The following is a 25,674-nucleotide window of genomic DNA, read 5'->3' on the forward strand; positions in this document are numbered from 1 at the left end:
CCCTTTCTTTTCTTTTTGTCCCATTTGCTTCTCGTCCCCGTCGAATGTCGCTTATCGACCGTACTTTTGGAACTCCCAATCTCTGTTGTCGAGGGGGCAGACTGATCGAGCTTTCAACCATCGTGAAATGCAGTGGAAGTGGAAAGCATGCTAGCAACACATGATTAGCCTCGTTGCTACAAATCGCCGTTGGGCCGTGGGATGGGTAAATGTATGGCTTACGTTGCAGATACCCCAAGCGACGGTGCACTCTTCGCTCGTAGCAGAAGCTTGGTTCGCTTGGCACTCGATACCTGGCGAGAGTTAGCAGATTTTCACATCATGCAGGGCAATGGACGACGACTCACAGAGATCCATGATGTGGTTTCGGCAGATGGCGCAGTTGTCGACGACAATATCCCAAGCCCAGAGCGCAACGGCGTTCCACTGTTCCCCGTCAGCGTCTGCTGGATTTACGGCGTGCAGGCATGGCTCCAGCGACACAACATACCTTCTTCACCTCAAACTTCTTCTTCTCCGCTCCCTTGCCGCTGACGCCGTCGGCCTTCTTTGCGGCCACCGGAGCGTCACTCATTTCAACGTCGGCCATGTTGGGATAGCTGGCGACCTTGTTCGAGAAACCTCTAGTATCGACGGCGGATGACGAAACGAGGCGTAGGGGCGAGCAGGTGTAGGAGAGAAAGGAACAGCTGGAGCACCGGGGAATCGATCGATGGCCTCTGCAGTCCCGTTAGCTATCAAGGTCCTGGGACAGAGTCTCAATCCTGTCTTGTTCAGCACCTACTTAGCGTTCACGCAGTCGGTGATACGGGCTGATGATGAAAAGAAAAAATCCCGACACCGAATCTAACAGTTGCTGGGAGGAGACGGAAGATACAGGCTGGCAAACGGGATCCAAAATGGAGGGTGCAGAAGGCAGCAGAGTCACGGCAGCGAGGAGAATCTCCGAAGCTTGTCCAGATGCTGCAAGCCGATAGACGGATAGTACAAGTAGAGTCGCCAGTAACTCGAGCTGGCTGGGACCCTCAAGGTTCGTAATCAGAGCGAGGGGCATGCTTTGATAGCGGACGTGGTACCAGCAGTAGGCGCTGTGGATGGGCCGCTACTGCTGCGCCTAGCAGACCTGGGCCTGCAGGTTGCGCCAACGTACAGCGAGCGCTGGCCGCTGGCGTAGGGGGACCTCTTGGGTACCTCGGGGCATTGCAGTTGCCCAAGCCGGCGAAATGACGACAGCGACGGACGCTGTGGAATGCCGTCCAAAACAGCTGAGGCACGACAGTCACTCGTCTGTATCTCTACCTACCGATAGCGGGCAGTTGATTCTCATGACCTTAGGTTCAACCATGTAATTTAGGATTCATTTACATAAAATGCCTGCTCTTGTGTGTCTTCCATCGGTCTCAACTGTAGTTGCTCAAGCATCCTTTCTGCAAGCGCGGCCTCTCTGTCAGCCTTGCCTGAAACAACGTCAAAGCGGAGAGAAGCAAAGGCTTGCATCTGTTTTGGCAGTCTGTTTTGGTACATCGCCGTAGAAACGCAGCCACTTTTCGAGTGCCGGTACCTAGCGCTACCCTCTCCCAGCTGATGGCGCATGCATGCGGGGCCTTGGGTCGCCCAGTTAGGCCCTAAAGTACCTTGTTGGCCTCTGTCGCTTGCAAAGGTACACCGCACTATGCGCCGCCTTAACTGCCGATACGGAGTAGCCGGGGCTGAACGGGCGTCTTTACCTTTCTCCTCCAGTAGCAAACAACTACCTACTATATCGTGAGCACTGCCCAAACAAAGCCTTGCTTGTTTGCCCAGCTCCTTACCATAACGACTCTCCCCCTTCGCCTCTTTGACATCATCCCCATCCTCTCCTCACGCCACCTTGCCGATACGCCAGACCTCCCCGGCTCTTCACTGACTGACGCTCGCGTGTTTTATCACTCGCCAGACAAGGAGCCCTGCCAGCAGCGTTTTCTCCTCTCTTCAAACCACACCAGCCTCAGTCGGTCCTTTGTTCGCACGCCTCCCACGATCCAGCTTCAGTCTTATTCGATGAAACGATCCTGACGGAAACAATACAAAACCCAAGACAAAGAATCCACACTACTCAATCGATGGAAGCCCGAGCATCACCAGACAAGGCCACGCCTGGTCGTCGTCGACAGGGTCGAGGCAGGCCTGCCCCTCTCAAGGCCTATGCCTCCGAGAACGATGCCGTCAACTACGCCTCCTCGTCACACACCGGCCATCATGGCCACCGCAAGAATCCCCAGACTCCCAAGAAGACGTTCTCCATCTCGCCCGTCCCTGCGGAAGGCTACAGCGCCCAGCCTGGCTCCAAGCAACGCAGCCGAAACAACAAACCAAAGCCCAAGCATGACCCGACGTCGCCCAACTACCAGCTCAGCAACAACCAGTCGCCTCCGCAGACATCGCCAGCTTCCAAGGCGGCTGCCAGCACGCCCTTTGCCGGAGCCACCTTCCATGCCTCGCCCGCCCCCTCAGACCTGCCCATCCCGAGCTTCCTCAAGTCGAACAGCGAGTCGTCTCCCATGGTGCGGAAGCCGAGGGGCGTCGTCCCCCAGCCGTCCCCCCCTGCCACCGACTCAGAGGCCCCCACGCCGCAGCGGCCCGTCTCTGCTTCCCAGCACCGCGAGTCGCCCCTCGACTTCATGTTCCGAGCTCATCGGCTGGAAAAGGCGGCCCGCGGGCAGTTTGACCAGCCTGCTGGCCCGGCGTCGCTGCTGGCCGGCGTCATGTCTCCGCCTCACCACACCGATACACCCCCCTCCCAAGCTGCTTCCGGCCCGGCCCAGAACCGCCGCGCGTACAACAGTCAGTCTTCTGGCGACAATGAGATCTTTGAGCTGGAGGGGACCGGAGGCCAGCCGCTGGGTCCAGCCTTCTCGACCCCGTATCAGGACCGAATCAAGGCTGCACGAAGTATGGCGACCAACCCGCATGCTTCTCAGAGAAGCCCCTTGCCATCTGCAAATGCCAGCGCGACGATGGAGGATCCAACTGAGGCTCTCAAGAGGTTTCTTTTCGCCCCTCAGTCGTCTGCGCCAACGGCGCCAGCCGCTGCCAGCCCTCCTGCATTCCCGTTCCCCCAGCAGCCTCGCAATGCTGAACAATTCCCCAACCGCCAAGTGGATGGCAGCGCAAGCAGCATACAGGCCATGGAAAACGATCTTCGACGGATCCTGAAGCTGGACGTCGGAGGCGAGCGGCCGCCTACTGAGAGACGGCTCTTCACTGGCTAATCGTGGTCCGAATCTATTTCTTTAATCATGTATTTTCAACAAATATTGCTTCTTTCTTCTTCTTTACATCTCCGATGACATGTTGTCACTGTGGATCATTGGGAAACAGTACCAAGCATTTCTTGTTCTCGTCTCCTTTTCTTCGCCATGTCTTTCGCATCACCTTAGAAAGGGGGTTTACACCATGCCTTGCCTACGCAACTGTTTTTCGGGAGCACACGGTCATGTGCTATTTCGTTCACTCCCACCGGGTTTTGACCTGCGAGTTTCCTTTCTTTTTTCATTCTCTTTTCTCAAATGGCCAAGGAGGAACATGCATCGAATGATGCGTTGGGCGCAAGCGGAGATGGATTTGCATATCGACTAGGTGGTTCACGGTACTTTGCGGTTGCGGAAACGAACTCTGGATGTTACATATCTTGTAACTTGCATCAGGACGACGATTTTTGCGCGTTGCGGCTGGACTGCGTTCTGGTTTTCATGATACCCGATGAGTCATGGCGATTGCTGCGGCTGGAGGCCTTTGGTTCTACTTGTACTTGGTGCCGGCTGAGCATCTCTGACATGTTTCGGCATGGCATGGCACGGCAACTACTCTGAGGTTTCTTTCATCGTCCTGATCTGCGATTTCGGTTTCTTTTCTCGTCCTGATTTGCAGTTTCGGTTCTATACCGCCCATCTCTTCTTTCTACCATTAATTTTGCGTTTCTTTAGGCGGTTTCGCGGTCATCGGCTTGGGCTTGTTCTATCTTGCCCGTCTCTTCGGTTTATTCTCCTTGTTCATACTGGCATTGGGAGGGTTTCGACGAGTGGTCGGTCTCATGGAACTGGGCGGAGATGTGAAGGACAAATATCTGTCGTCTACTGGGACGTATCAACTACTTTTTGTCTCTTGTTTTTCTCTTCTCTTCTTATCTTCTTCTACTTTCGTTAACATGGTTTCGTCTCTCATTATATCCCTCTTCTCAGCCTGATGTTTGTGCAATTGCCAAGCTGCATGACCAGACCCAACATTCGTTTTGCGTCGCGTTCTGCTAATGCGTTTGCCCCAATTCTTGTGTCGACAGCCCTTTGTATGAGTAGCGTACCCAGCGTATATAGCGCAAAGTAGATAGTTTCCTATCGTTTTGGCATTTGCACTATTGCGACATTCTTCGTCATGGTTTATTATGTGTTTTGAATTTCAAGGGGTACTGGAGCTTTCCCACTGCTGTTCTTCCTTTCCCCTCCCATTTAGTTACTCAACCAGCATCATCCAACCTCCCCCTTAGGTGGCCTTGGCCTTGGCCTTTTCCCTCTTCTTTTCTTCCCTTGAGAAAAGCTTCCCGTGAGAGACTAGGAGATACTTGACGAAGAAGTCCTGGGCGAAGTCGTCAAACTTGCGGTACTCTGCGCCGAGGCGGTAGGCGGCGGCTATGCCACTGATGCACGCCACTTCATGCATGTTCTGAGAGTTGTGATGATTAGCTGGATGGGGGTCTTTGTGGAACCAAACACTGCAAGGGACGGGGCAACAAGGGAGTAAAGGAGGGGAAACAGGGAAACAGGGAAACGGGGAAACAGGGAGACAGGGAAACAGGGAAACATACCACCAACGTCCAGGATCCGGCGAAAAGGGTGTTGTTGCGGCCCTGGAGGAACATGACGCCCGGCACGACGCGGACATAGTGCTGCCAGCGGTGGCCGAGCTGGTGCCACCAGTTGCGCTGGATGACCTTGCTCTCGTCGATTTCGCCTTCGGTCCAGAGGTCGCGCTTCCGCTTGTCGAGGAAGATTGTCTGGTAGACTGGCAACGGCGATGGCGACGACGAGGGGGAGGAGGATGATGAGGCGTCTTTGCGTTTGAACTGGTGCTGGTAGTTGCTGCAGTTGAAGGACATTTCGATGAGGCGCGGGTCCTCTTGGTATGTATATGTGTAATACATGGGGTTGAACGGCTGCTGCTGCTGCTGCTGATCTGATGAGGGCGAGGAAGACGAAGACGAAGACGCGGGCTCTCCCTTGGCAGAGGCGATTTGGTGGCACTGGGCCTCGGACTTGGGCTCTCCGCACAGCTCGGGCTTGAAGCGGGTTTCGTAGTGCTTGTTGAAGTACTCGGAGTCGGAGTGGGTGACGGTGAGGTCGTCGTAGAAGCGGGCGCCGCCGAGGACGAGCTTCTCGCGCCAGGTGGCTGACTTGCCGAGGATGCGCAGAGCGTCGTCAGCGAGGACGCAGAGGACGAGGTGGTCAAAGTGCTCGTTTGTTGTCGTGGTGCCGTCGTTGCCGTTGTTCTTGATGACGAGGTCGACGCCCCTTTTAGATCGTGATGCAACCTCTACGACCTCGGTGTCGGTCCTGATGGTGACGCCCTTTGCGACCAAGTCGTCCTTCCACCTGCCGTAGAAGCTGTCCAGACAGTCAAACGAGTACATGGTGGGCTGGTTCGGCAGCAGGGTGTCCGGGTCGTAGTCCCAGAGCTTCATGTTGGGGTCGTCGAAGAGGCGCTCGACGATGGCGGCGGGGACGTGGGCCGTCTGGTTGCCGGTGCCGAGGAAGAGGGCGATGAGCGGGTAGACCATCTTGTCGGCGAAGCCGCGGCTGAAGAAGAGGCGCAGCAGGAGGGAGATGGGGAGCGCGCCGAGGACGGGCATGGTCCACTTGACGACCTTGAGGAAGAGGCCGAAGCGGCGGATGTCGGAGGCGTGCTGGGCCACGAGCTTGCTGGGGAAGCAGTTTGTCCAGAAGCCCGAGGGGCCCTTGCCGAAGGAGACTTGGAGCTGGAGGGGCTGGGCGGGGGAGTTGTGTTGGTTGAAGTAGTGGAAGGTGTGTTTGAAGATTTGGGAGCCTCCTTGCACTCCATTGTTCATCCACGATGCGCCGTATTTCTCTTGGTCGAGGGGGATGGACATGGCTTGGCCTCCAACGATGCTGTTCTTTTCTAGGAGGGTTACTTTGAACTCATCTGGGTGGTTGGCCAGCGTTGCGGCGCAGGACTAATATGACAATGTTAGCATTTGTGCTCATGTATATAAAGAAGGAGGATATAGATGATTTGTACCATGCCTGCAGCGCCGCCTCCAACAATGACAATGTGGCGCCGTGGATTGGCTTGCTGACTAGGAGCCATCTTGACTGTCTGAAGATGAACGAGATAGGAACAACTGAGTCTGGATTCTCAGGTTTACTCCAAGCACAAGAGTTGTACAGTTAGAACCGGGGAGGGCCTTATATAAACTGAGACACCAGCCTCGTGGACGTCATTGTCCGATGCGTGTGTCGTCTTAGTCGCCGCCATGATCGGAAACTCTGTTCTCGAGGGGGAGGGGGAGGGACTTGTTGTGTTTCTCTGTTTCTCCCTATTGGACGGTTGGCTGTGATGACTTTGAAGATAATTCATTTGTTAGAGTGGTGGCTGTTATGAGTTGCTTCTGACCTTGATCATTCACATGTTTGATGCTTGACGTTGACATGTCTCGTTATCGATAGCGCACGATACAAGGTGCATCACCAGCATCCTCAGCGTGAATGCAACCCTCTCCACAGGTCAACATCGTAATTCAATCAAGTTACGCATGCAAAGAATCAAGCAATTCAACCACTTCATCGACCTCTATCTACTATATGTATTTAATAAGACGCAAATCTCAGTCCCTTCATCAGTTATCTAATCGATGCTCCCTCCAAAGCCGGCATCTCACCGCATGTTGCTCCTTCCCTTCAGGCAAACCACGTGACAGCGCGCCGGTCCCATTCACGCAACAACGACAGACAGGCATCACAAAGAAAGCACGACGAAACGCACAACACGCAACCGCCCAGACGGCACATCCTGCACTCAATTCAGCTCGTTCAAGGCTTCAGGTCGCGACAGGGACGAACCTCGTCACGGCGGACAAAGCCAGAGCCATGTCCAACGACCATGTCCAGCACTTCATCAATATGATGGCGTCCGGCAATGACCCTACCGGCATCATACAGGGCATCATCGAAGACGATATCCGGCGGCATGAGGCAGAGGAAAGGCTGATACGGCACGCGGTTCTGCTGGCCATGCGCGCTGTCCAGGAAGAACTTGAGGATGAAGAAGAGGAAACTGACGAATATGACGATGAAGAAGACGAGACGACCGGCTCTTCAGAATCGTCAAGTGAATTGGCAACGCTGGAGACTCCAACCCCGATGCCCGGGCAGGTGCGCACGCGGGGGCCAGCTCGGCACCCATCGCAGGTTCCAGGACGGGCCCCGTCAAGGGTCTTCTCGGGGATGCCGCCACCGGCCCAGGAACGGGTTTTGTCGACCATGCCGCCGCCAATGGTGGATTCTTGGGTCTCTTCGCAGCGGCAGCTGCTTTCACAGTCACAGGCACGGGCACGAACACAAGCACCCTCTCAGCCTCAGCCCCCGTGTCAGTCTCGGCCTCCTCAGTCTCAGCCTCAGTCTCAACCGCAGGCAACTTCGCAACAACCTACGCAACCTCACTCGCAGGCAATGTCCCAGCCTCAGTCTCAGTTCCAGTTTGGTGCCCTCGACCGCAGAGCCATGGAGCAGGAACGTCTGGAGCGCCTTGCAAAGCGTCATCGTGCTTCAACCGCCAAGAAAGACAATGAGGCCGAGGTAAAAGACGAAGACGGGGACGTAGTCGAGATTCCACCACCAGAGAGACAAGCCACAACGTCTCTATCAGCGCCGGAACATCAACGTCTAGAGCGACAGGCGAAGCGACAGCGTCCTTCGGCCGTCAAGGAGGAAGACGGAGACACAGACGGTGACGTCGTCGAGATTCCACCGCCCAAGAGACAAGCCACAGCATCAACATCAGCAGCCAAGGGCAAACAATCAAAGCCGACAACGTCTACTTCAGCGCCTGCTTCAGCGCCAGCATCGGCTTCACTAGCAGGTCCAACGAGCTCCCTACCGTACCCCAACGGCACCGTCAAGCGCACCTGGGCTCGGGGATGCGCACGAACGGGTGACGACATCACCATTGAGGAAGTCTTCCAAAAGGACCAGCTGGAACTCGCCGTGCTGTCGTCCTTTCAGTGGGACGAGGAGTGGATGCTTTCCAAGCTCGACATCAGCAAGACCAAGCTACTGCTGCTCGCATTTGCCAAAGACGAAGCCCAGGTATGTTGGCCCGTCTTCTCCGCCCAGACTCTTCCCCTGTCTATCTAGCCGCCGTCGTTGAGCGCAACGCTGACCGGCAACCTCGTATTAGAAGACCCAGATGCGTGGCAACGTCCCGGCAAACATCAAGTTCTGCTTCCCCCCGATGCACGGGATGGGAGCCATGCATTCCAAATTGCAGTTGCTCAAGTATCCGAACCGCCTCCGTGTCGTCATTCCAACGGGCAACCTCGTGCCGTACGACTGGGGTGAGACCGGGGTCATGGAAAACGTCGGTAAACCCCTTGCTCTGATATCATCTTGCCTTGCACCCCGGTCCAATTTGGCTTTTAACCTCTTCTCTTTTTCTCCGGGCTAACCAGGGGCATCTCCGTCTTTTGCCTACATACAGATGGTCTTTCTGATAGATCTCCCAAGACTGGAAAATCCCGCCACCACTCCACAGAGCCAGACTGCGTTCTACACGGAGTTAGTATACTTCCTCCAGGCAACGGGCGTCGGCGACAAAATGGCTGCGAGCCTCTCGAATTACGACTTCTCCAAGACGTCAGATATCGCTTTCGTCCATACCATGTGCGTATTCAGAGCAGGGGGAGAGAGAGAGAGAGAGGAGAATGGCCCCTCCTTTCTGCCGAACGACTATACTGATCCGATTTCTAACCTCATCATTTAGACCCGGAAGCCACACGGGAAAGGCAGCAGAACGCACAGGTTGGTGACAGGCCCGAGGCCACAAGTGGAACTGGAATAATCGTCGCTGACCGTTGCCTTCACAGGGTATTGCGGTCTTGGGGCCAGTGTAGCAGCCCTCGGCCTAGCCAGCTCTGAGCCCGTCGAGGTCGACCTCTTGGCACGTTGCTCTGATCTCCACTGTGTCTCGGGACGGTGTGCTAACCGTCAAGGATAGTCTGCCTCTCTAGGAGCAATCAATCACGAGTTCATCGAGGCAATATACAATGCCTGTCGAGGTATGGAGCACAGATTACGGATCCCCCCCTCTAAGCTGCTTACAAGTAATACTCATTTGACATATTCACTATTCTCTCTAGGACGGGACGGCATAGAGGACTTCAAGGACAAGTCCAGCGGCACTAGGTCGAAGGCAGCCAAGAAGCCGGACGAAGCGGCGACCAAGGAGCTCCAAGAACGGTTTCGTATCTACTTCCCCACAGAGCGGACGGTAGCCGGGAGTAGAGGCGGACGCAATGTGAGTTGCCATGGCCCGCTGTCTCGTGCTGCATCACCAGCGCCTTGATATTATCCAAAGTCGCGTACAAGCAATACGGTAATTGACCGTGAGTGACAGGCCGGGGGCACGATTTGCGTGCAATCGAAGTGGTGGCGATCGCCTACCTTTCCAACAGAGCTGGTGCGGGATGTCATCGCTCGCGACCGGCTCCTCGTCCACAGCAAAATGATATTCGTGCGACGGGTCGGACAAGGCCAGACGACGCAGCAAAGGCCAGGCTGGGCCTATGTAGGGAGCGCCAATCTTTCCGAGAGCGCCTGGTGAGTTTTTTTTTACGGGGATCTCTACCACCACACCCGCGTTTTCTCTCTTTCTTGTTGCCTGCTGATGCACCGGGCCAAGTGTGATTAGAGGCTGACTGTGCCCGCCGCCGCCGTGACGGCCGCTGGGAAATTGTTAGGGGCCGGCTATCGAGAGACAGGTCTACCAAGGCCATCAAGATGAACTGTCGAAACTGGGAGTGTGGAGTGGTCCTCCCTGTGCCTGAGTCAAAGGCAGTTGACAAGGCCCGAGTCAGCAGCGACATGGCCATGTTTGCGGGGACGGTTCCTGTTCCAATGCAAGTTCCCGGGCCTGCGTACGCATCAAGTGACCGGCCCTGGTTCTATATGGGAGCTTGAATTGGGCGTTGGTCCAAACTACGAGGACATGTCGGATTTTGAGTGGTCATGCGTTCGGTCGCGATCCTTGTCCTTTCCCCTCCCCTCGTCTTTATTTTACTGGGCTAAACCAGGGGTAACACGCAATGCTACCTGAGGTGATGGCTTACGAACCGGCACACATGGCGAACGGACGAACCACCAACGAGCAAAAAACAAAAACATGACTTTTGACAGAACGTCAGATCCCTGGCACCCCGTGGTCAGAAGCGCGGGACATGCTTGCTTGCAGATAACGTGCGGCCTGCAGGGGGTGGGGCAGGGCAGAGGAAAGCTGGTGGAGGCGGCGCGCTGATAGGCTGGAATCGGCTGTGACCAGGGCGATTGATCTGGAGAATGATACGATGGACAGGGATCGGGAGCGACAAGGATACTGGGCAAAGGCTCGGACTGGGGGAGAGAAGAGGGGCAAGGAAATATGGAGGCGCTCCACCGCGGCAAGGCAAGGCGTAAGGCGCAAGGCTCAACGGCTTCGTCTGGAGGTTTCGGACGCGGAATGGGATGAGGGGATGTGGATTGAACTGAGGGGATGTTCCGGGCCAAGGCGACGATTTTCAACGGAGCAATGGAATGGACCTGTGGCCCTCCCCACAGTGATCTGACCGAAGTGCGAGTGAGTGAGTGATTGAGTGAGTGTGAGCGCGAACGGGCTCATGAGCGGTGGTGGTGATGAGCGGTGGTGATGAGTGGTGAGTGTGCCTGTTCCGTGTGTGAGTGTTTACGAGCTGTTGGTTGACTGTCGAACTCACAGATTTTGTTTCGTTTCCTCTCCAGGGCTTTCATTTTCCTTTGCCCGGGCACCCCACCACAGCTTTCTTATCTCTTCCGCTGCTCCTCCGCTGCTCCTCCATGGCGAGCCGCGGGTGCAACCTCTTAGGACTCGAGAGCGAGGGTATTAATTACGCCCAAAGTGCTTCTAACAGAAACGAGGGTAATTATGCCACCATTCTGGATCCCGTTCTTGACTCATACCTACAGAATGCCCCGGTTTCATGGGTACCCGACACAGTGTCTGTCCGTCCCGCAATACCTCTTCTCACGGATGTGTCTGCTTGCCTTGATTATTGCGACTCGGATAACACGCAGGAAATTCCCTTGATTACCCTCTCCTGCACTGTGTCGGATAATAATCCTCCTCCTCCAGACCACTCTCCGAAAAAAGTGCGGGAGAGAAACAAGGAGTGCGAAGGGAAAAGAGGCGTCGAGGCAACCAGAAGAGGAATTGCCGATTCAAGTCCGGACATGCTCGTTGCCGTCGAGTTCCTTTCAAGAGACAAGTACGATCGGAGCAGCTTTCCGATGGCCGCAAGATACCCTCAGAGTGACGATCCCCCATTATTCCCACCCAAAGACCGTTGAGCCCCCAGAAACGGAAACTGAGTCATGACTTCGTTGGCGCTTGAACCCGAGATGCCGAAACACATCATCTGGGCCGGGAATCCGTAAAACTCTCGTCCTTTGTCGTCTCGCCCGCCCCTTTGATCATCTGCTCTTCTTGTTAATTTGTCCTTACTTTCCAAGGGTATTTCAGCCCTACATGCTCGTTCTAGTTATTCCTGGGGTGCCAGAATAGCATTGCAATTACCACCTTACCTGCCCATCTTGAAGGCTACTTCATCAACCTCACCTCGAAGCCACAGTCAAACACCACTGAGGCCCCGCAAGTCCTTAGATCCAGCACAGCCCCGGTAGGTAGCGGCAAATCGGACAGATCACATATGCTAACATCGCCAGGGCTCGCTTGCAGAGGTCAATGAAAATGGCTTGAATGGTAGTATAACTCGTAGACCGCACTATGATTCGCGGCTAGTGTATATGAGGTAGTGGCAAGGTAGGTAGTAGCTTAGCTTCGTAGTGTACAGGCAGGTATTGTACGGGCCTATCAAGCGCCTGGAGTACTGTAGAGTACTCTACTAAGGTATACTAAGATAGCAGGTATGCATACCAAGGTGTTCGTCCTTCGTATGGGTGTTGGAATCAATATGTCAACTGGACCTGAAACGGACGGCTTCATGATTAGAAGAAGTGACTGGTAGCAACCATCAGCAAGCATCGAGTCTTCCCATCGCTGGTCTCTCTTTTCGTGTGAGGGGAAGAGAAGAGGGGGGAGGACGGGAGAGCAAATAGCGCCCTGAGGAAATCCATTGATACGTACTTCCAGCGCTGGTCAGATCGATGCTAAGCCGCCATTTCGTTGAGAGTGATCTGTAACGTCAGCCAGGAGCAGAGAGAGAGTGGATTCAAGAGAGGGGTTGTCGTGACTGCGTGTGCCCTGGTAGACCAGTAGGTACATAGCAGGCAGTAGGGGCGGCACGACTTTGCCTGGAAGCAGTGTCACGGCCTCCGTTTGCCGCTCGTCATCAGATGCTGCTCGCTTTTCCCCTTTACTGCGTCAGTATTGTCAAGCGAGGCCAAGTGTTTGTGCGCAGCGCGCGGAGTCATTTCTGTTGCTTGATGTGAAGCCATGCTGCGCTGTTCCTTCTCCATCACTCGAGTCTCGGCCAGGATCCGGCGAGTGTGCCAGTACGGCGGGTGACGGAGTGCCGGGAAGTCCACTTGGGTGCTCCTTTGAATGCTGCTTTGCACACGTTAGCCCACCGAATTCTCCTCCAGCAAAGTCGCCGCATGCATTCATCTTCGTCTTCAACCGGGGCTCCCGCGCCGAAAAATCTCCGTCTCTCCACGTTGTTCACCTCGCCAGACTCTCAATTGACGGCGGCGGATGCTTAAAATCATAAGAAGGATAAAATAAAGAGCGGCAAGGCTTAGAACCACGAGGGACGAGGATCTGGGCGTTGGAAGGGGATATTGACCCCATTTCTCACTCATAATGACGAGATATTCACGGAATCAGCTTGGAGAGAGCGACGCAATCGGCTAGCTGTGAATCGTGACAATGGCCGGAGGGTCGGAGGGATGAATGGCGTTCCCTAAGACAGCAGAACAAGGTCGTGGCCTTCCGTAGGCAAGATTTCGCTGTATAAAAATAACAAGCATTGAGGCGCCGCAACGCCACGACGATCGCTGTCTGTTTGGCGGTTTTGGCGATTGAGCGCTGCCTGCCCCGGCGCTGCTTTCCGATTGGCTCTCGCTGAACTCTTACTGGGGCTCGTTTTTTGTGGTGCCCCTGGCGTCCCATCCAATGATGATCAAGATGCCTTTCCATCTCGCGTTAGCGTTATCGATCTTGGCTCCTCCCGACGAAATCCGTGTAGCATGGCAGTCTGTGCTGAAACCTCGATCGTCATCATGCGGGAGCTGTTCAAGGGTCCAAACAACGTTGACCACAGAGGAACAGCAGGATCAACAAAGAAATGATGGCAGCAGCGCGTCTGAAGCTGGTCGACATCGAGGCATCCATGGGTAATTCGAGGGACACCATCTGGCACCTTGATGGGAGGCTCGGCCCCAAGGTACCAAAGTCAAATGCGTCCAAGAGACAGAGTACGTACCGGGTATCTTCGGTATGGTACCTCCACCTTTGCAGACATGGGGGGTGAGAATAATAAGCGAACCCACCTGCGCAGAGCCAGCATGTGATGACGATGTGACATGACATGACATGTGAGATTGATAGCTTGAGATGATATGTGAGATTTCCAAGCTGCCTGCAAGATGATATGTGAGATGAGATGCGACAGGAAATGCAGGTACCAGTGGAAGCAAGCAGTCAAAGCAGGTCAGGCTGCGTTGCGTGGCATTGAATTCCTCCAGCAAGCATTGGCGGCCCCGGGCTTTGGCATACAGAACCCAAAGTTTCTTCGCTGTTTTCCACATGGATCTTGCCTCATTTTTTGCGCACCCGCACGACTACCCGGGAGATTTTTTTCTCCCGTGAAGAATGGCAACGCCAATGTCAGCCAGAAGGCGGCCGTTCAGACGCCGCCAGAACCATGAAATTCAAATCAAACGACAACTCATGAAGGTGAAACTGTTCGTCTGTATTAGCATTAGATATTCACAAGGGAACGAAAGGAAATAAAATAAAAAAGCAGGAGGGCCCGTAACTGAAGAGTGGCTCCGTGCGTAGCTGAGCAGATGCAGAGGCTCTCTCGAGGAAGGGCCGTGCGAGGTGCCCGAACGCTCAGCAAAGCGAGCAGAGAAAGCTGCCGCTGGTCCACCGGCTGCGGCTTCGCACTGCTGTTCGTAGGCAGTTAGCCACTCCAGCCCTATGCCCGCCGCTGCGAGAGGAGGCGCGCGGCGAACCGGTGGGCCGTGAGGGTCCGGAGGCGTGGAGCTAGCGGAGGTACCTACTAGGGAGTTCTTGGCTACCGTATTTCCTGGGCGAATGGCAGAGCAGGCAGCAGGATTGGTGAGGTGAGCTCTAGCTGCGTGTGGTGTGTGTGGAATGGGTGGTGGAGGCAGAAGCGAGGAGAATGTGTGGCACAGGTCGGCCATCGCCGCGGTGGATGTCGAGCAAGTTGCGTTGGTTGAGGGAGATGGAGGAGTTGAGTGAAGTGAGCAGCTTCAGTTGACCAATTGACGAGAGCAAGGAAAGATGATGATGTGCTGCCTGAATGGGTAAGCGGTGGGCGATACGAATACGCGTTATGTATGCAAAGCAGAGGAGCAGGAGCGAACAGCGGGAGTAGCGGCAATAGGTAGACAGACGCAGAGGAGGCAGGAACAGACAGACAGACAGCATAGGTAGGCAAGACAGACGTCAGAGGGCAGCAGAGGGGTGGCTCTTGCTTGCCGAGTAGCACCTCGCTGCGTGCTAGAGGAATCATTTTCCCTATTGGTGCTTGCCTGTCCCTTGTTGCAGGAGCTGGACGTCACGTGAGATGGGTTAATCCTGCCGAGTTTCACTACCTGCAGGCATTCCCACGCCCGGCCGGTCAAGAAGCGAATGAAGCAGGTAAAGATCCCTGGTAAGCTGTAGATGTTTCATGTTTCGCAGAGACTCACAATGAATTGCCCAGATTTGACAACGGCTGTCAATGTCATTCATCGAAGGCCTTAATGCCACGACTGTCGGATACTCCCAGAGACCCTTGAACTCAATCTCCATCCCATCGCGCCAACCGTCTTGTCAAGGCATCTGCCTCCCTACCTAACCGTACCTTGCCTACCTACCTATCCATAGCTTCAGCAAACAAGTAGGTGGTCGAGCATCCCCATCTTTGCCGTTCCCTCGCTTCGATTCTCGAGTGCCAGCGACCCCTCCTTTCGATTACTTTAGCCGCTTTGTCAGACGAACCCATCGTCGCCCAACAACGGACTCTTTGCTACGGGCCATTGAGTGAGTGTGCTCGAACAGCCACTGGGCACTCGGGCGATGTGGGTGGAGACTGACGGCCGCAAAAGGGTGAGGCACCAAACTCGCTGCTCCCGCAACCAGCCGGTTCCGCGGCCTGCGCGAGCGAAGAAGAGGAGAGGGGGGAGCGCGGCCCCAATCGACGATGGGCTCTGCTTAGCAAAGCAGACGAATCGCAGTAGTCTGTGATAGCGGCAGGAGTAGCGGTATACTAAGGCACCTTTAGCAGCATTGCTGTCGGAGTCAGGACTGCGAGAGAGCTGCGTAGGTACAGTCTTGGTGGTGTGGCGTGTGCGGTCTCTCGCGATCATGAATTTGCCGAAGCTGCTGCTACAGCTGCAGCTACAGAGACGTCATATTTGACAAACCTGCACATGGACGCGCGGATTGACCTCCGCATGAAGCCGTCGTCGACCGCTGTCAGGCGCTGCTGAGCATCACTGTGAAGCGATCTCTCTGCTTTGAGAGTTGCCGCAAGCAAGGCAAGACGCCTCCAAAACCCATCAGCAGTAGAAAAACACGTGGAACTGCAGCCGCTGGCAGAGAAAAATGAGGGGCCGGATCCGGCGATGAGAGCACTTTGCTGCGGGCCAATCGCAGCTTCCGTAGGGCTGCAGCGTTAGATCGGGCGGCGGGCAACTTGGTGCACTCGCGCCATGGCGGCACAGTTGCAGTTCATAATCGAGTGCAGGCGCCAGGAAACGAGGAAACAGCATGAAGACGTGAGAAAACACATGCAATGGACTTTGGCCAAGAGAAAGGTAAGCGCAGCGTTTCCGAGGGGATTTTGCGCGGTGAAAATGTGCGCAGCATGTGTTTGTCAAGGCTTTTTGGAAGCCGTCTTTGCTGTCCATTCTGTATCGAGATTACCTAACGTGGGAACTCCATGTGCTCCGCAGAGGCCCAATCACAGCCCGCTCTGCCTCTTACACGGTGGCTCAAGTAGGTGCGCACCCCTTGTGTCCGTCTGTCTCTCTTTGCTCTGATGCCGCGTTGCCGCGCCTCTTTTCGTGGTGACAATTTCTTGTATTCAACAAAAAAAAAAAAAAAAAGGCATATCAAGAAACGTGTAATCCAGAATGGGAGAAGCTGTAAAATTAAGAAATAAGGCTGGCCGCGCTATCGAAGCAATTTCTTCCATTCGGCGTTCTTTATACTTTGATTTTGACAGTTACCCACGGCACGTGTGGTGGGAGCGCGATCAACCACCGTGGCTGGCATTGCGTACTTCCAGCAGAGAACTCAAAATTAAAGATATTCATTGTTTAATTCTACGTACAATGGATATCCTTCTGTACCGGAGGCTCTGAGGCGCAGTTGAAGCTATTTCGCACCGTCGAAACGCCCTCGGCATCGAGCGGGATTGCTCTTATCTATCTCGTCATTGCAGAGGACGAGTCAAACAGAGGGGAAGAGACAGACGGACGAAGACGAGCTCAACAAGGAAAACAGACCACGGCTAAAAGGGAGTACACGAAGATACAGACAGATTCATACAGTCACTAAACCGCGAGGCCATAAGCCAGACCAGCGGTGCTGCTCAATCGACGCCGGTTTTGCTTAGGTCCCCATAAGGCTCCCCCTCCCTCCGCCTGCGACCCTTGACCCTGCAGCACCGGCAGTTGCGGGAAACGGGCCCTCGAGAGGCCCAAGCTTTTTGCGTCCCAGGCCATCCCGGGGTACTTGCGCTAACGCTGCTGCGACTCCGCACCTGCATGTATCTCGTCGGCCTTGTAATATGGACGGGATGTGATTCGATTGCGTGGTGTGTGTGGGATGGAGGGGAGGGGACTTGGAGGGGGGGGAGGAGCAGGGAGCAGAGGATCGAGGCTTTTGCAAGGGGATTTGATCGATCAAGTCCCGACTGTGGTCGCTGCATGCTGGCGCGCGCAGCTGCTGCAATTGGGCCGGTACAGCCCCGGCTCGCTGCGGTGCTGACCTGGGTGGCTTTGCTCGTCGACTTGCCAGTTCGCCCGCTCGTGGGAAACTAACCGACCTCCTCCTTGATGCGAAAGAGCTGCGATACGAAAGAGGCGGCCATCGGGATGTGTACATGGTGGCATGTCCCCTCTCTGCAGCTTCAGTCTGCCCAGCCAGTCGCCCAAAGTAGCTATTCCGCTGAGGGCTCATTGACAGCCTTGAATTGTCCTCTCTTGCTGGGGGACGAAAACTCTCTTTTTTTTGCGTTTTGATCGGCCGCCCAAGCTAAACGGGTTCCTGAAAACTGAAAACTCAGATGGGAATGGCCAGCTCCCGCCATACTTTACTGGCGCTGAAGAAAATCAAGACTGAAGAGCAAGATCCGCGGCTCCGATGCAAAGAACGAAACAAGGCTGACGATTGCCATTGGGACTTCTCGTGCTTGGTTCGAGGCGTTGCCATGCTTGGTGGCTCTCGCTCTCGGACAGCACCCGGCGAATCTCTGCAGCAAGTTTCGAAACACATCTGGTAGGGCGGTACTTCTCACATGGCCGTCGCCAGAGGTGCCGGTACCTGCGCGCCCGCCCTGCGCTCGCCGGCATTCCGGGTACACGCCCGTACCGCACACCCCCGGGGCAGGCCTCGAAGCTGGGTACCTTGCCAGCCCGGCAGGCGAAGCGGGGGGGTTCGAGGAAGGAGAGCCAAAGGCCTGCAAGCCACAAGCCACAGCAGACACACCACGGCAAGCGCAAGGACAGGACAGGCCAGCCCAGGGCAAGCCAACACCAGGCCGGACCCCTCTTTCCCTCTGCCTCTACGAGTACTTGGCGGCTCACGGCGTCCTCGCCTCTCCCACTTCTCCTCCTCAACAAGCTCCTCTCCTCAAAGCTTCCCAGCAGCCCAGCCAGATCCAGCTACCCTCGCCTTGCCTCTGCCCGACTACTCCGTATTGGGGGATCTTGCCTGACAGGTGCTTCGACCGGCCATCGCTGTGGCAGGGCTATATAACCACGGCTTCTCCCACTCCCTCCCGGCTCCTGCTTCCCTTTACCCACCTTCGGATCGTTACCAAGCTTCAGCTTCGCCTGGCTCGTTTTCGTCTCGTCAAGACTCAATCGCTCGCTCTCGGTCAACTCAAACGCTGCAATCAACTGCTTAACCGCCTTTGACAACGCTGCTGAGTTCGTGACAACTGCTCGGTTCCTGAGATCGCCGCCTCGGTCTTGACTTTCGTCTTCTTCGTCTTCGCTTCGGGCTACTGGACTGGCCTCCTGCGAACTCTTTTTTCAAACCCTTTTTTGTGTCTTCCTCCCCGGCGAGGTATTCTGTTCACCGTTCCCCTCCGGTTTCTGAGGTATACAGCAATTCGTTTGTCTCCGAGGAATCTAATCACATTGGTTCTGAGGCATCCGTCTTCACATCCGCCTCCGAGGAATCTATTCACACATCGGTTCTGAGGTATACATTAATTCGTTTGCCTCCGAGGAATCTGATTACATATTGGTTCTGAGGCATCCGTCTACACATCCGCCTCCGAGGGATCTAATTACACATCGGTTCTGAGGTATTCACCAACTCGTTTGTCTCCGAGGTATCTACACATAGGTTCTGAGACATCCGTCTGCACGTCTGCCTCCGAAGAATCTAATTGCACATTGGTTCTGAGGTATACACCAATTCGTTTGTCTCCGAGGAATCTACAAATTGGTTCTGAGACATCCGTCTACACATCTGCCTTTGAGGTATCCGTCTACACATCCGCCTCTGGGGTATTCTTCTGCTCGTCAGCCTTTGAGGAATCTATCCGCCATACTCCAAGGTCTCTCCTCATCAACCTCAAGGTCTATCCTTGTCGTCCTCCGGGTCTATTCTTGGTGTCCTCCGAGGTCTATCCTTGACTCCTTCGAGGTCTATACCAGTGGTCCCCTGAGGTCTCTTCTCGTCCTCCTTTGAGATCTCCTTTCGCCTTCTTGCGAGGTCTCTTCTACTCCTCCTGCGAGGTCCTTCTATCTATATCCTCTCCATCTTCTGATACTCTCTCTCCCCCTCCAGAGAATCTGCTGCCGCAATATTCTCTCGCCTCCTATAGAGAGTCTAGGCTTTCTGTGCCATCTTCCCTTCTTGTACCTTGTCTTCTATAGACTCTGCACCTTATATTCTATCCTCTTTTAACACTCCCTTCTATCTACCTTTTTGATCCTCCTCTGAGATCACTTCTCCTTCTATCCTGTTCCTCCCATCTTCTCTTCCCATTTAGGATCTACTAAAGATCCTACATTAATCAGCCGCCTCTCATCCTCTCTTAACTCTTGTTCTTCTTCTGTCCTCTTCAAGGACTTCTGATTGCTCAGTCTGCTTATCCTGTCCTCTCCTCCTTCGATCGTCTCGGCTCTAATACCTCGTCCTTTCACATCATCGAGTTCTGCTCGTGTCTCTCGAGTATCGCTCGTCTTCTCTTATCTCTCTTTATACTCTTTGTATCGTCTGTCGACGTTTACCGGACTCAACATGTCTGATCAACCTAAATTGGCTCCCACCTACCGTGGATTTATCAATGACACCAACGACGCTCTTATTCTCTTCACGGCCTGCCTCGACGGAATCATCAGCCACGTCCCACGCCGCCCGCATGACCGTGAACGGCAGGAACTCATCGTCAGCGGCAGCGTCTTCATCTACGAAGAGCATGCCTCGGGCATCAAGCGCTGGACCGACGGTATATCCTGGAGTCCCAGCCGCATCCTAGACAATTTCCTTATATACAGGGAGTTGCAACGACCGTTTCCGCCAGGCGAGAAAAAGCGTGCCCTAAAGCGCAGGAGAGCCGGCCATGGAGTACATAAGCCCGTAACCAAGGAGTCGTCGGTCACGCCGGAAATGGAGAGATCATTGGTCGGTTCTCTGACGGATTCATACGACTTCAAGGGCGACGGGTTGGTCAAAAAGACCATCAGCATCAACTTCCGTGGCGTCCCTCATCATTTGGTCAGCTACTACGACCTCGAAGACGTCAAATACCTCATCACTCCGGCAAACCACCCCCAGTTCCAAGACGTACAGATTCGCAACGAGCTCTACCACAACCAGAACTTCCGCACACCCGTACCTGGAATGCCCTTGATATTGCATCAACATCTCCAGGACCCCAATGACCCCAATGCCGCCGCCGCCGCCGCAGCTGCTCAAGGCCTCTACCTGCCTGGGTCTTCCGCTGGCGAGGTCACCCCTCCCGTTCCCACAATCACCCCCGATCTGGTCGCCTTCACTCAGGCTTTGGCTGGAATGGCAGGCGTGAGCGCCGCCGACCCGGCGTTTACCACTGGCGAATGGATGCCCGGCCTGTTTGCTACAGCCGACGTTTCGGCCCAGCCTATGGACCAGGGACACGCTTATCATCACCAATACCCGATGCAGCAGCATGGTCCACTGCAACACCACGTCCACAACTATCCGCAGTTACAGCGTCACCCACAGCCGGCGCAACAGCAGCAGGCGCAACAGCAGCAGTTGCAACAACAACAGCTTCAGCAACAGCAACTTCAGCAACAGCACATGCATCAACAGCAGCTGCTGGGTATGCCTCAGCACCACCAGCAACAGCACCAGCTGCATCCTAGTCCCGCGCAGCAACAACACCAGCTGCAACCCAGTCCCACGCAGCACCAGCACCAGCTGCAGCCTAGTCCCGCGCAGCATCAGCATCCGCTGCCCAGCCCCGTGCAGCATCAACATCAGCAGCCCGGCCCCGTGCAACAACCGCAACCACAACAACAACAACAACACCAGCACAACGCCGCAATGCAGCATCTACATTCGCACTCTCAGCAGTTTGGTCAGCCGCGGCTGTGGCCATCGTCACATCAGAGACGCCGCGAGCCACGGGGCGCCTATACACCGGCCCTTGATAATGTGGCACTTGTACCTGGGGACCACCAGATCCCCGCCAACACTTCTCAGTATCATACTTCTGCTGCCACCGTTGCTGGTGAGTGGCCGAATTGGTTTGACCCGGGACCCGGGGGCCCGTTGTAACAAGCGCACCCAAATACGGCGGAGGGAGCGATCAGCTGCCTGGCGTTTGCTCATTTACTGTATCAATACACTCGTCTCTTTACATTGCAGGCAAAAAAAGGGGCACACAAGATTGGATTTGGCTTTGGCATCACACGGGAGTCACGGGGCATTGGGCGTTGGCAAAAGTTTGCGCTTTTCTACCAGACTCAGCGCGGGCACAGCTCGCCATGGGGACTTGTCACGGCCTTGCTGGGCTCAGGCCCAGTTGAGCGAGCTTTGGGATGGAGTTTCCGGTTGACTTTTGGGACGGGGATTTCGGTTATCCTTGCGGAGTTTCGGGAGTATCTAATACCCCTTGTCGACTTTTTCTGGTTTTGTTTCGGTATCTTTGGGTTATCTTAATTTTCAATATCTGAGTTGGGGATGGGCCTTTACGGGATTTGGACGTTGGAATGCTTGGCTTCCTTAATCAGGTTCGCGGAGGCAGCAATACTTGCAGTGGTACACGGATGGAGACTTGGTTTGATTACCTGCTTTGAAAAGATAAAACACAAAAAAAAAAGTTGTTGCTCTCAGATAGTTTCGTTATAGTTCTTCAATGAGTTGTTGCTCTCCACCTTGCCTCCAGTCACATGTGCCCCGTGAATTATGTGTATGTGGTATTGTACTTGATGCAGCTGTGCCGCCTTGATGGGGTTGTCTGAGCTCATGAATGTTATGCTGGATGGTATATATATTGAGGAAGCAGGTCCGGGATGATGATCAATAGTCCCATACTTGGGTTCACGTGTCTGTAGCTGTAGAAAGTTTTAAAGTAGTCTAGATAGTAACAGTAAATAGATGGTTTGAGTTTGGGGATATTCCCCTGAGGTATACCTTGGTGTTGAAGAGCCATGTGTGCTGAGTTGACTATATCCATGTATGTAAACCTCGTGGTAGAGAGTTTCAGCTTAACATTCACAATTTCAGCTTTCACGTGTGTAATGGTATGTACTAGATCTGAAGTAAAATGGGAAGAGATAAAAGAGCAAAGTATGGCATGAATCGTTTAGCACGTGCGTCTCGTCTCATCGAATGATTTGGGGTCCCGTGGACGAGGAGGTAGTATGTACTTTAGTTGTCGGGCAAAAACTGTATGAGACCACATGTATTGAAAGAGAGCCGGTTTTGAGCATGTGCATGCATGGGTGGTGCATCATACCTGAGGTACCTTCAAGGTTATTGGATCCAAGGGTGGCTGACGTCGTTCAATCACAGGAAACCCGCGCATGCATCGTCATTTGACGCGCCTCAACAAAAAAGAGTTGACAGCGGCTTGTCTTGCTCAACGATTTCCTGCTGCCTCTTCTCTCTCTCTCTCCTAACTCTCACGAACTCTTCAATTATTCAGTGCTAATTGTAATCCAACCGTCCTTCCAGCTACAACATCGTCGTGTTTCTTTTTCTTTCCATGTGATTTCCCGTACCTTTTTTTTTCCAGCTTCCCGCTTTTCGACCCCTCCATTTTCTTGGGGTAGCTCCTCAGCTCCTCTGCCAGGTACCCTGTCTTGCTTGTCCCTCTTTTTTTCCCTCCTTCTCCCCAACTACATCATCGATTTTCGTCTTCCATCTGACAACTCCCTCGACTTCCTGGGCCAGGGCGCAGACGTTCGCGATGCTGCTATTCCTGCACAGCCGTGAGTTCTCTTTCCATCTACTATCATCTGTTTGTGTCCTTCCGAATTGAGCTGACGTGTGTTGTTTCGTTCTTGCAGCTTTCGAGGCGCTGGCACCGAAGCTTGGCGCTTCTCCCGACGAACGTAAGGATCAACGGACCCCTTCTAGACGCCTTGACGAACTCGATTCGTGAACCTGCTCTAATCGGATATTCTTCTTCTCTCTCTCAACAGTCAAGCTTACTTTCTCGTTTCTTCTCTCGTATCCGCTCGCGGGAATCCTCAAGCGCCTGCCGGACTCGAAGCCGCTTCTAAAGAACCTCTTCATCATCGGGTAAATCACCGCCCTCAAGACCCGTCCTGTCCGCACTTTGAGCTGACCACCTCGGCGTCTCTTCTGCGCCATCAATCGTCAATAGCGTCTCTCTCTTCTACCTCATTGGCCTCTTCGACCTCTGGGATGGCATCCTCACCCTCGCCATCAGCGCCGGCGGCAGCTACGCCATCGCAAAGTACCTGCGCGGCAGCCCCTACATGCCCTGGATCGGCTTCGTCTTCGTCATGGGCCACATGTCCGTCAGCCACATCCAGCGCCAGATCGAAAACAATCCCTCCCGCGTCGACATCACCGGCGCCCAGATGGTGCTCGTCATGAAGCTGTCCGCCTTTTGCTGGAACGTCGCCGACGGCCAGCTGCCCGCCGACCAGCTGTCCGAGCTGCAGCAGAACCGCGCCCTCAAGGACCTGCCGCCCCTCGTCGACTACGCCGCCTACGTCCTCTTCTTCCCGTCGCTCTTCGCCGGCCCGGCCTTTGACTATGCCGAGTACCGCCGCTGGATCGACACGTCCATGTTCGACGTCCCCGCCCAGATGGACCCTGCCAAGAAGCCTCCTGTCAGCGGCACCCCCGCCACCAAGAAGGCCATCACGGGCCTCGTCTGGATCGGCCTCTTCGTCGCCCTGTCCGGCAGGTTCAGCCACACCCACGTCACCGACCCGTCCTTTGTCGAGCGCTCGTTCCTCCAGCGCGTCTGGCTCATCCACATGGCCAGCCAGGTCACGCGCTTCAAGTTCTACGGCGTCTGGGCCCTGACCGAAGGCGCCTGCATCCTGGCCGGCCTGGGCTACAACGGCGTCGACCCCGTCACCGGCAAGGTCTCGTGGAACCGCCTGCAGAACGTCGACCCCTGGATGGTCGAGACGGCCCAGAACCCGCGCGCGTACCTGGCCGGGTGGAACATGAACACCAACAACTGGCTGCGCAACTACATCTACCTGCGTGTGACGCCCCGGGGAAAGAAGCCGGGCTTCCGCGCCAGCATGACCACCTTTATCACGAGCGCCTTTTGGCACGGCTTCTACCCGGGCTACTATCTCAGCTTCATGCTGGCCAGTCTGATTCAGACTTCAGCCAAGAGTATGAATTCTCTTTTACTTCTCCTTCGTCTACCATTCAATTTGGATAACTAACAAGTAAATTTCCGCGTGACACAGACTTCCGCCGACACGTTCGCCCCTTTTTCCTCGACCCGATCACGGGCAACCCCACGCCCAAGAAGAAGTACTACGACTTTGCCACGTACCTCGTCACCCAGCTCACCTTTTCCTTCACGACGCTGCCCTTCCTCATCCTGGCTTTCGGGGAGTCCTTCCGCGCCTGGTCCCACGTCTACTTTTACGCCTTCATCTGGACCACGGCATCGCTCGCCTTCTTCGCGTCCCCCGGTAAGACGCTGCTCAAGAAGAAGCTCGAGAGCCGCCAGGGTAGGGCCAGCGCGCGGCTCAAGCGGACGGCGAGCAGCGAGAGCCTCTCGGGCAAGGAGCCCATCTTGGGCATCTCCAAGGATCCCGAGGGAGACATTGCCGAGGCTGTCAATGAGTTTAGGGCGGAGATTGCTTCGATGCAGAAGAGGAAGACGCGCTAAAGATGTTAAAAGAGGGGGTGAAAGGGGGAGTGAAAGCTGGGGAGAAAACTGTTCTGGAGTAATGGGTGATGTTTGGGTGCCTTTTGGGATGAGAACGAGTAATGACACATAGACAAGACATGTGGGGATGGGCTATATTTTATCATAATGAGCGGGTTTGGGGATCGTGTGGATGGGTTTTGGACAAGGCATCTTATACTACTACAGATTCGAGTTGTCTACGTGTTATTCACCTCTACATGCTAGCCGTTGTCTATGAAGATTCTTTTGTTTTACTATTATGGAATGAGCGCAAGAGTTTTTGTTGCTTCGGAAGCACGTAGCATATAAAGTGAGTATTTACATACGATGTCATGAACAACAGACGAATCACATGAAAATATGTAGCAAGTAAATAGTCTCATTTCATCTGCTTTTGTCGAAATCCTAGCCTCTTCAAAGCCAACCATCGTTCATCACCGGCTTCCCTCTTTCAAACATCTCTCATCGAAAGATTCCCTTCCACTCAGTGAATCATCCTCAACAAACACCATGTTGTGTATATCGTACATAATGTATCCGCGTGTAAAACCACCCCACCAAAAGATTCCAAAAACCCTCATCGCCCCGTTCAGGTCAAAAACACCATCATAAGTCTCTCA

At 54.6% G+C, this 25,674-nt stretch overlaps 6 protein-coding genes across 6 annotated transcripts; 4 read left to right on the forward strand and 2 right to left on the reverse strand.

The window, feature by feature from the left end:
* Window positions 1–51: 51 nt before the first annotated feature.
* Window positions 52–589, reverse strand: BBK36DRAFT_1119840 (RING/U-box; the record flags this gene model as incomplete). The annotated part of the gene is made up of 4 exons (XM_024890630.1): window positions 52–150; window positions 223–293; window positions 348–426; window positions 491–589. The coding sequence occupies 4 exons, from the start codon at window positions 587–589 to the stop codon at window positions 52–54; spliced, it is 348 nt and encodes a 115-aa protein (XP_024749907.1).
* Window positions 590–899: 310 nt separating this feature from the next.
* BBK36DRAFT_1169175 (hypothetical protein) lies at window positions 900–3,251 on the forward strand (the record flags this gene model as incomplete). The annotated part of the gene is made up of 2 exons (XM_024895274.1): window positions 900–906; window positions 2,110–3,251. The coding sequence occupies 2 exons, from the start codon at window positions 900–902 to the stop codon at window positions 3,249–3,251; spliced, it is 1,149 nt and encodes a 382-aa protein (XP_024749908.1).
* Window positions 3,252–4,518: 1,267 nt separating this feature from the next.
* On the reverse strand, window positions 4,519–6,357 carry BBK36DRAFT_1119198 (FAD/NAD(P)-binding domain-containing protein; the record flags this gene model as incomplete). Its single annotated transcript, XM_024890562.1, has 3 exons — window positions 4,519–4,698; window positions 4,841–6,223; window positions 6,289–6,357. The coding sequence occupies 3 exons, from the start codon at window positions 6,355–6,357 to the stop codon at window positions 4,519–4,521; spliced, it is 1,632 nt and encodes a 543-aa protein (XP_024749909.1).
* Window positions 6,358–7,709: 1,352 nt separating this feature from the next.
* On the forward strand, window positions 7,710–10,223 carry BBK36DRAFT_163072 (phospholipase D/nuclease; the record flags this gene model as incomplete). The annotated part of the gene is made up of 11 exons (XM_024897734.1): window positions 7,710–7,809; window positions 7,981–8,080; window positions 8,138–8,354; window positions 8,446–8,625; window positions 8,746–8,927; window positions 9,028–9,065; window positions 9,131–9,228; window positions 9,262–9,322; window positions 9,404–9,561; window positions 9,661–9,863; window positions 10,004–10,223. Exons 1-11 carry the CDS (start codon window positions 7,719–7,721, stop codon window positions 10,221–10,223), a joined length of 1,548 nt encoding a protein of 515 aa, XP_024749910.1. The 5' UTR covers window positions 7,710–7,718.
* A 9,724-nt stretch (window positions 10,224–19,947) lies between these two features.
* On the forward strand, window positions 19,948–20,544 carry BBK36DRAFT_1085248 (hypothetical protein; the record flags this gene model as incomplete). The annotated part of the gene is made up of 1 exon (XM_024888952.1): window positions 19,948–20,544. A coding segment is annotated over one exon (597 nt), but the record flags the coding sequence as incomplete, so codon positions are not given.
* A 2,563-nt stretch (window positions 20,545–23,107) lies between these two features.
* BBK36DRAFT_1141424 (MBOAT-domain-containing protein) lies at window positions 23,108–25,033 on the forward strand (the record flags this gene model as incomplete). The annotated part of the gene is made up of 5 exons (XM_024893445.1): window positions 23,108–23,129; window positions 23,208–23,252; window positions 23,343–23,442; window positions 23,528–24,525; window positions 24,603–25,033. 5 exons carry the CDS (start codon window positions 23,108–23,110, stop codon window positions 25,031–25,033), a joined length of 1,596 nt encoding a protein of 531 aa, XP_024749912.1.
* Window positions 25,034–25,674: the final 641 nt, after the last annotated feature.

Source organism: Trichoderma citrinoviride (genome assembly GCF_003025115.1).
Source record: "Trichoderma citrinoviride strain TUCIM 6016 unplaced genomic scaffold BBK36scaffold_7, whole genome shotgun sequence".
NCBI classification, from domain to species: domain Eukaryota; kingdom Fungi; phylum Ascomycota; class Sordariomycetes; order Hypocreales; family Hypocreaceae; genus Trichoderma; species Trichoderma citrinoviride.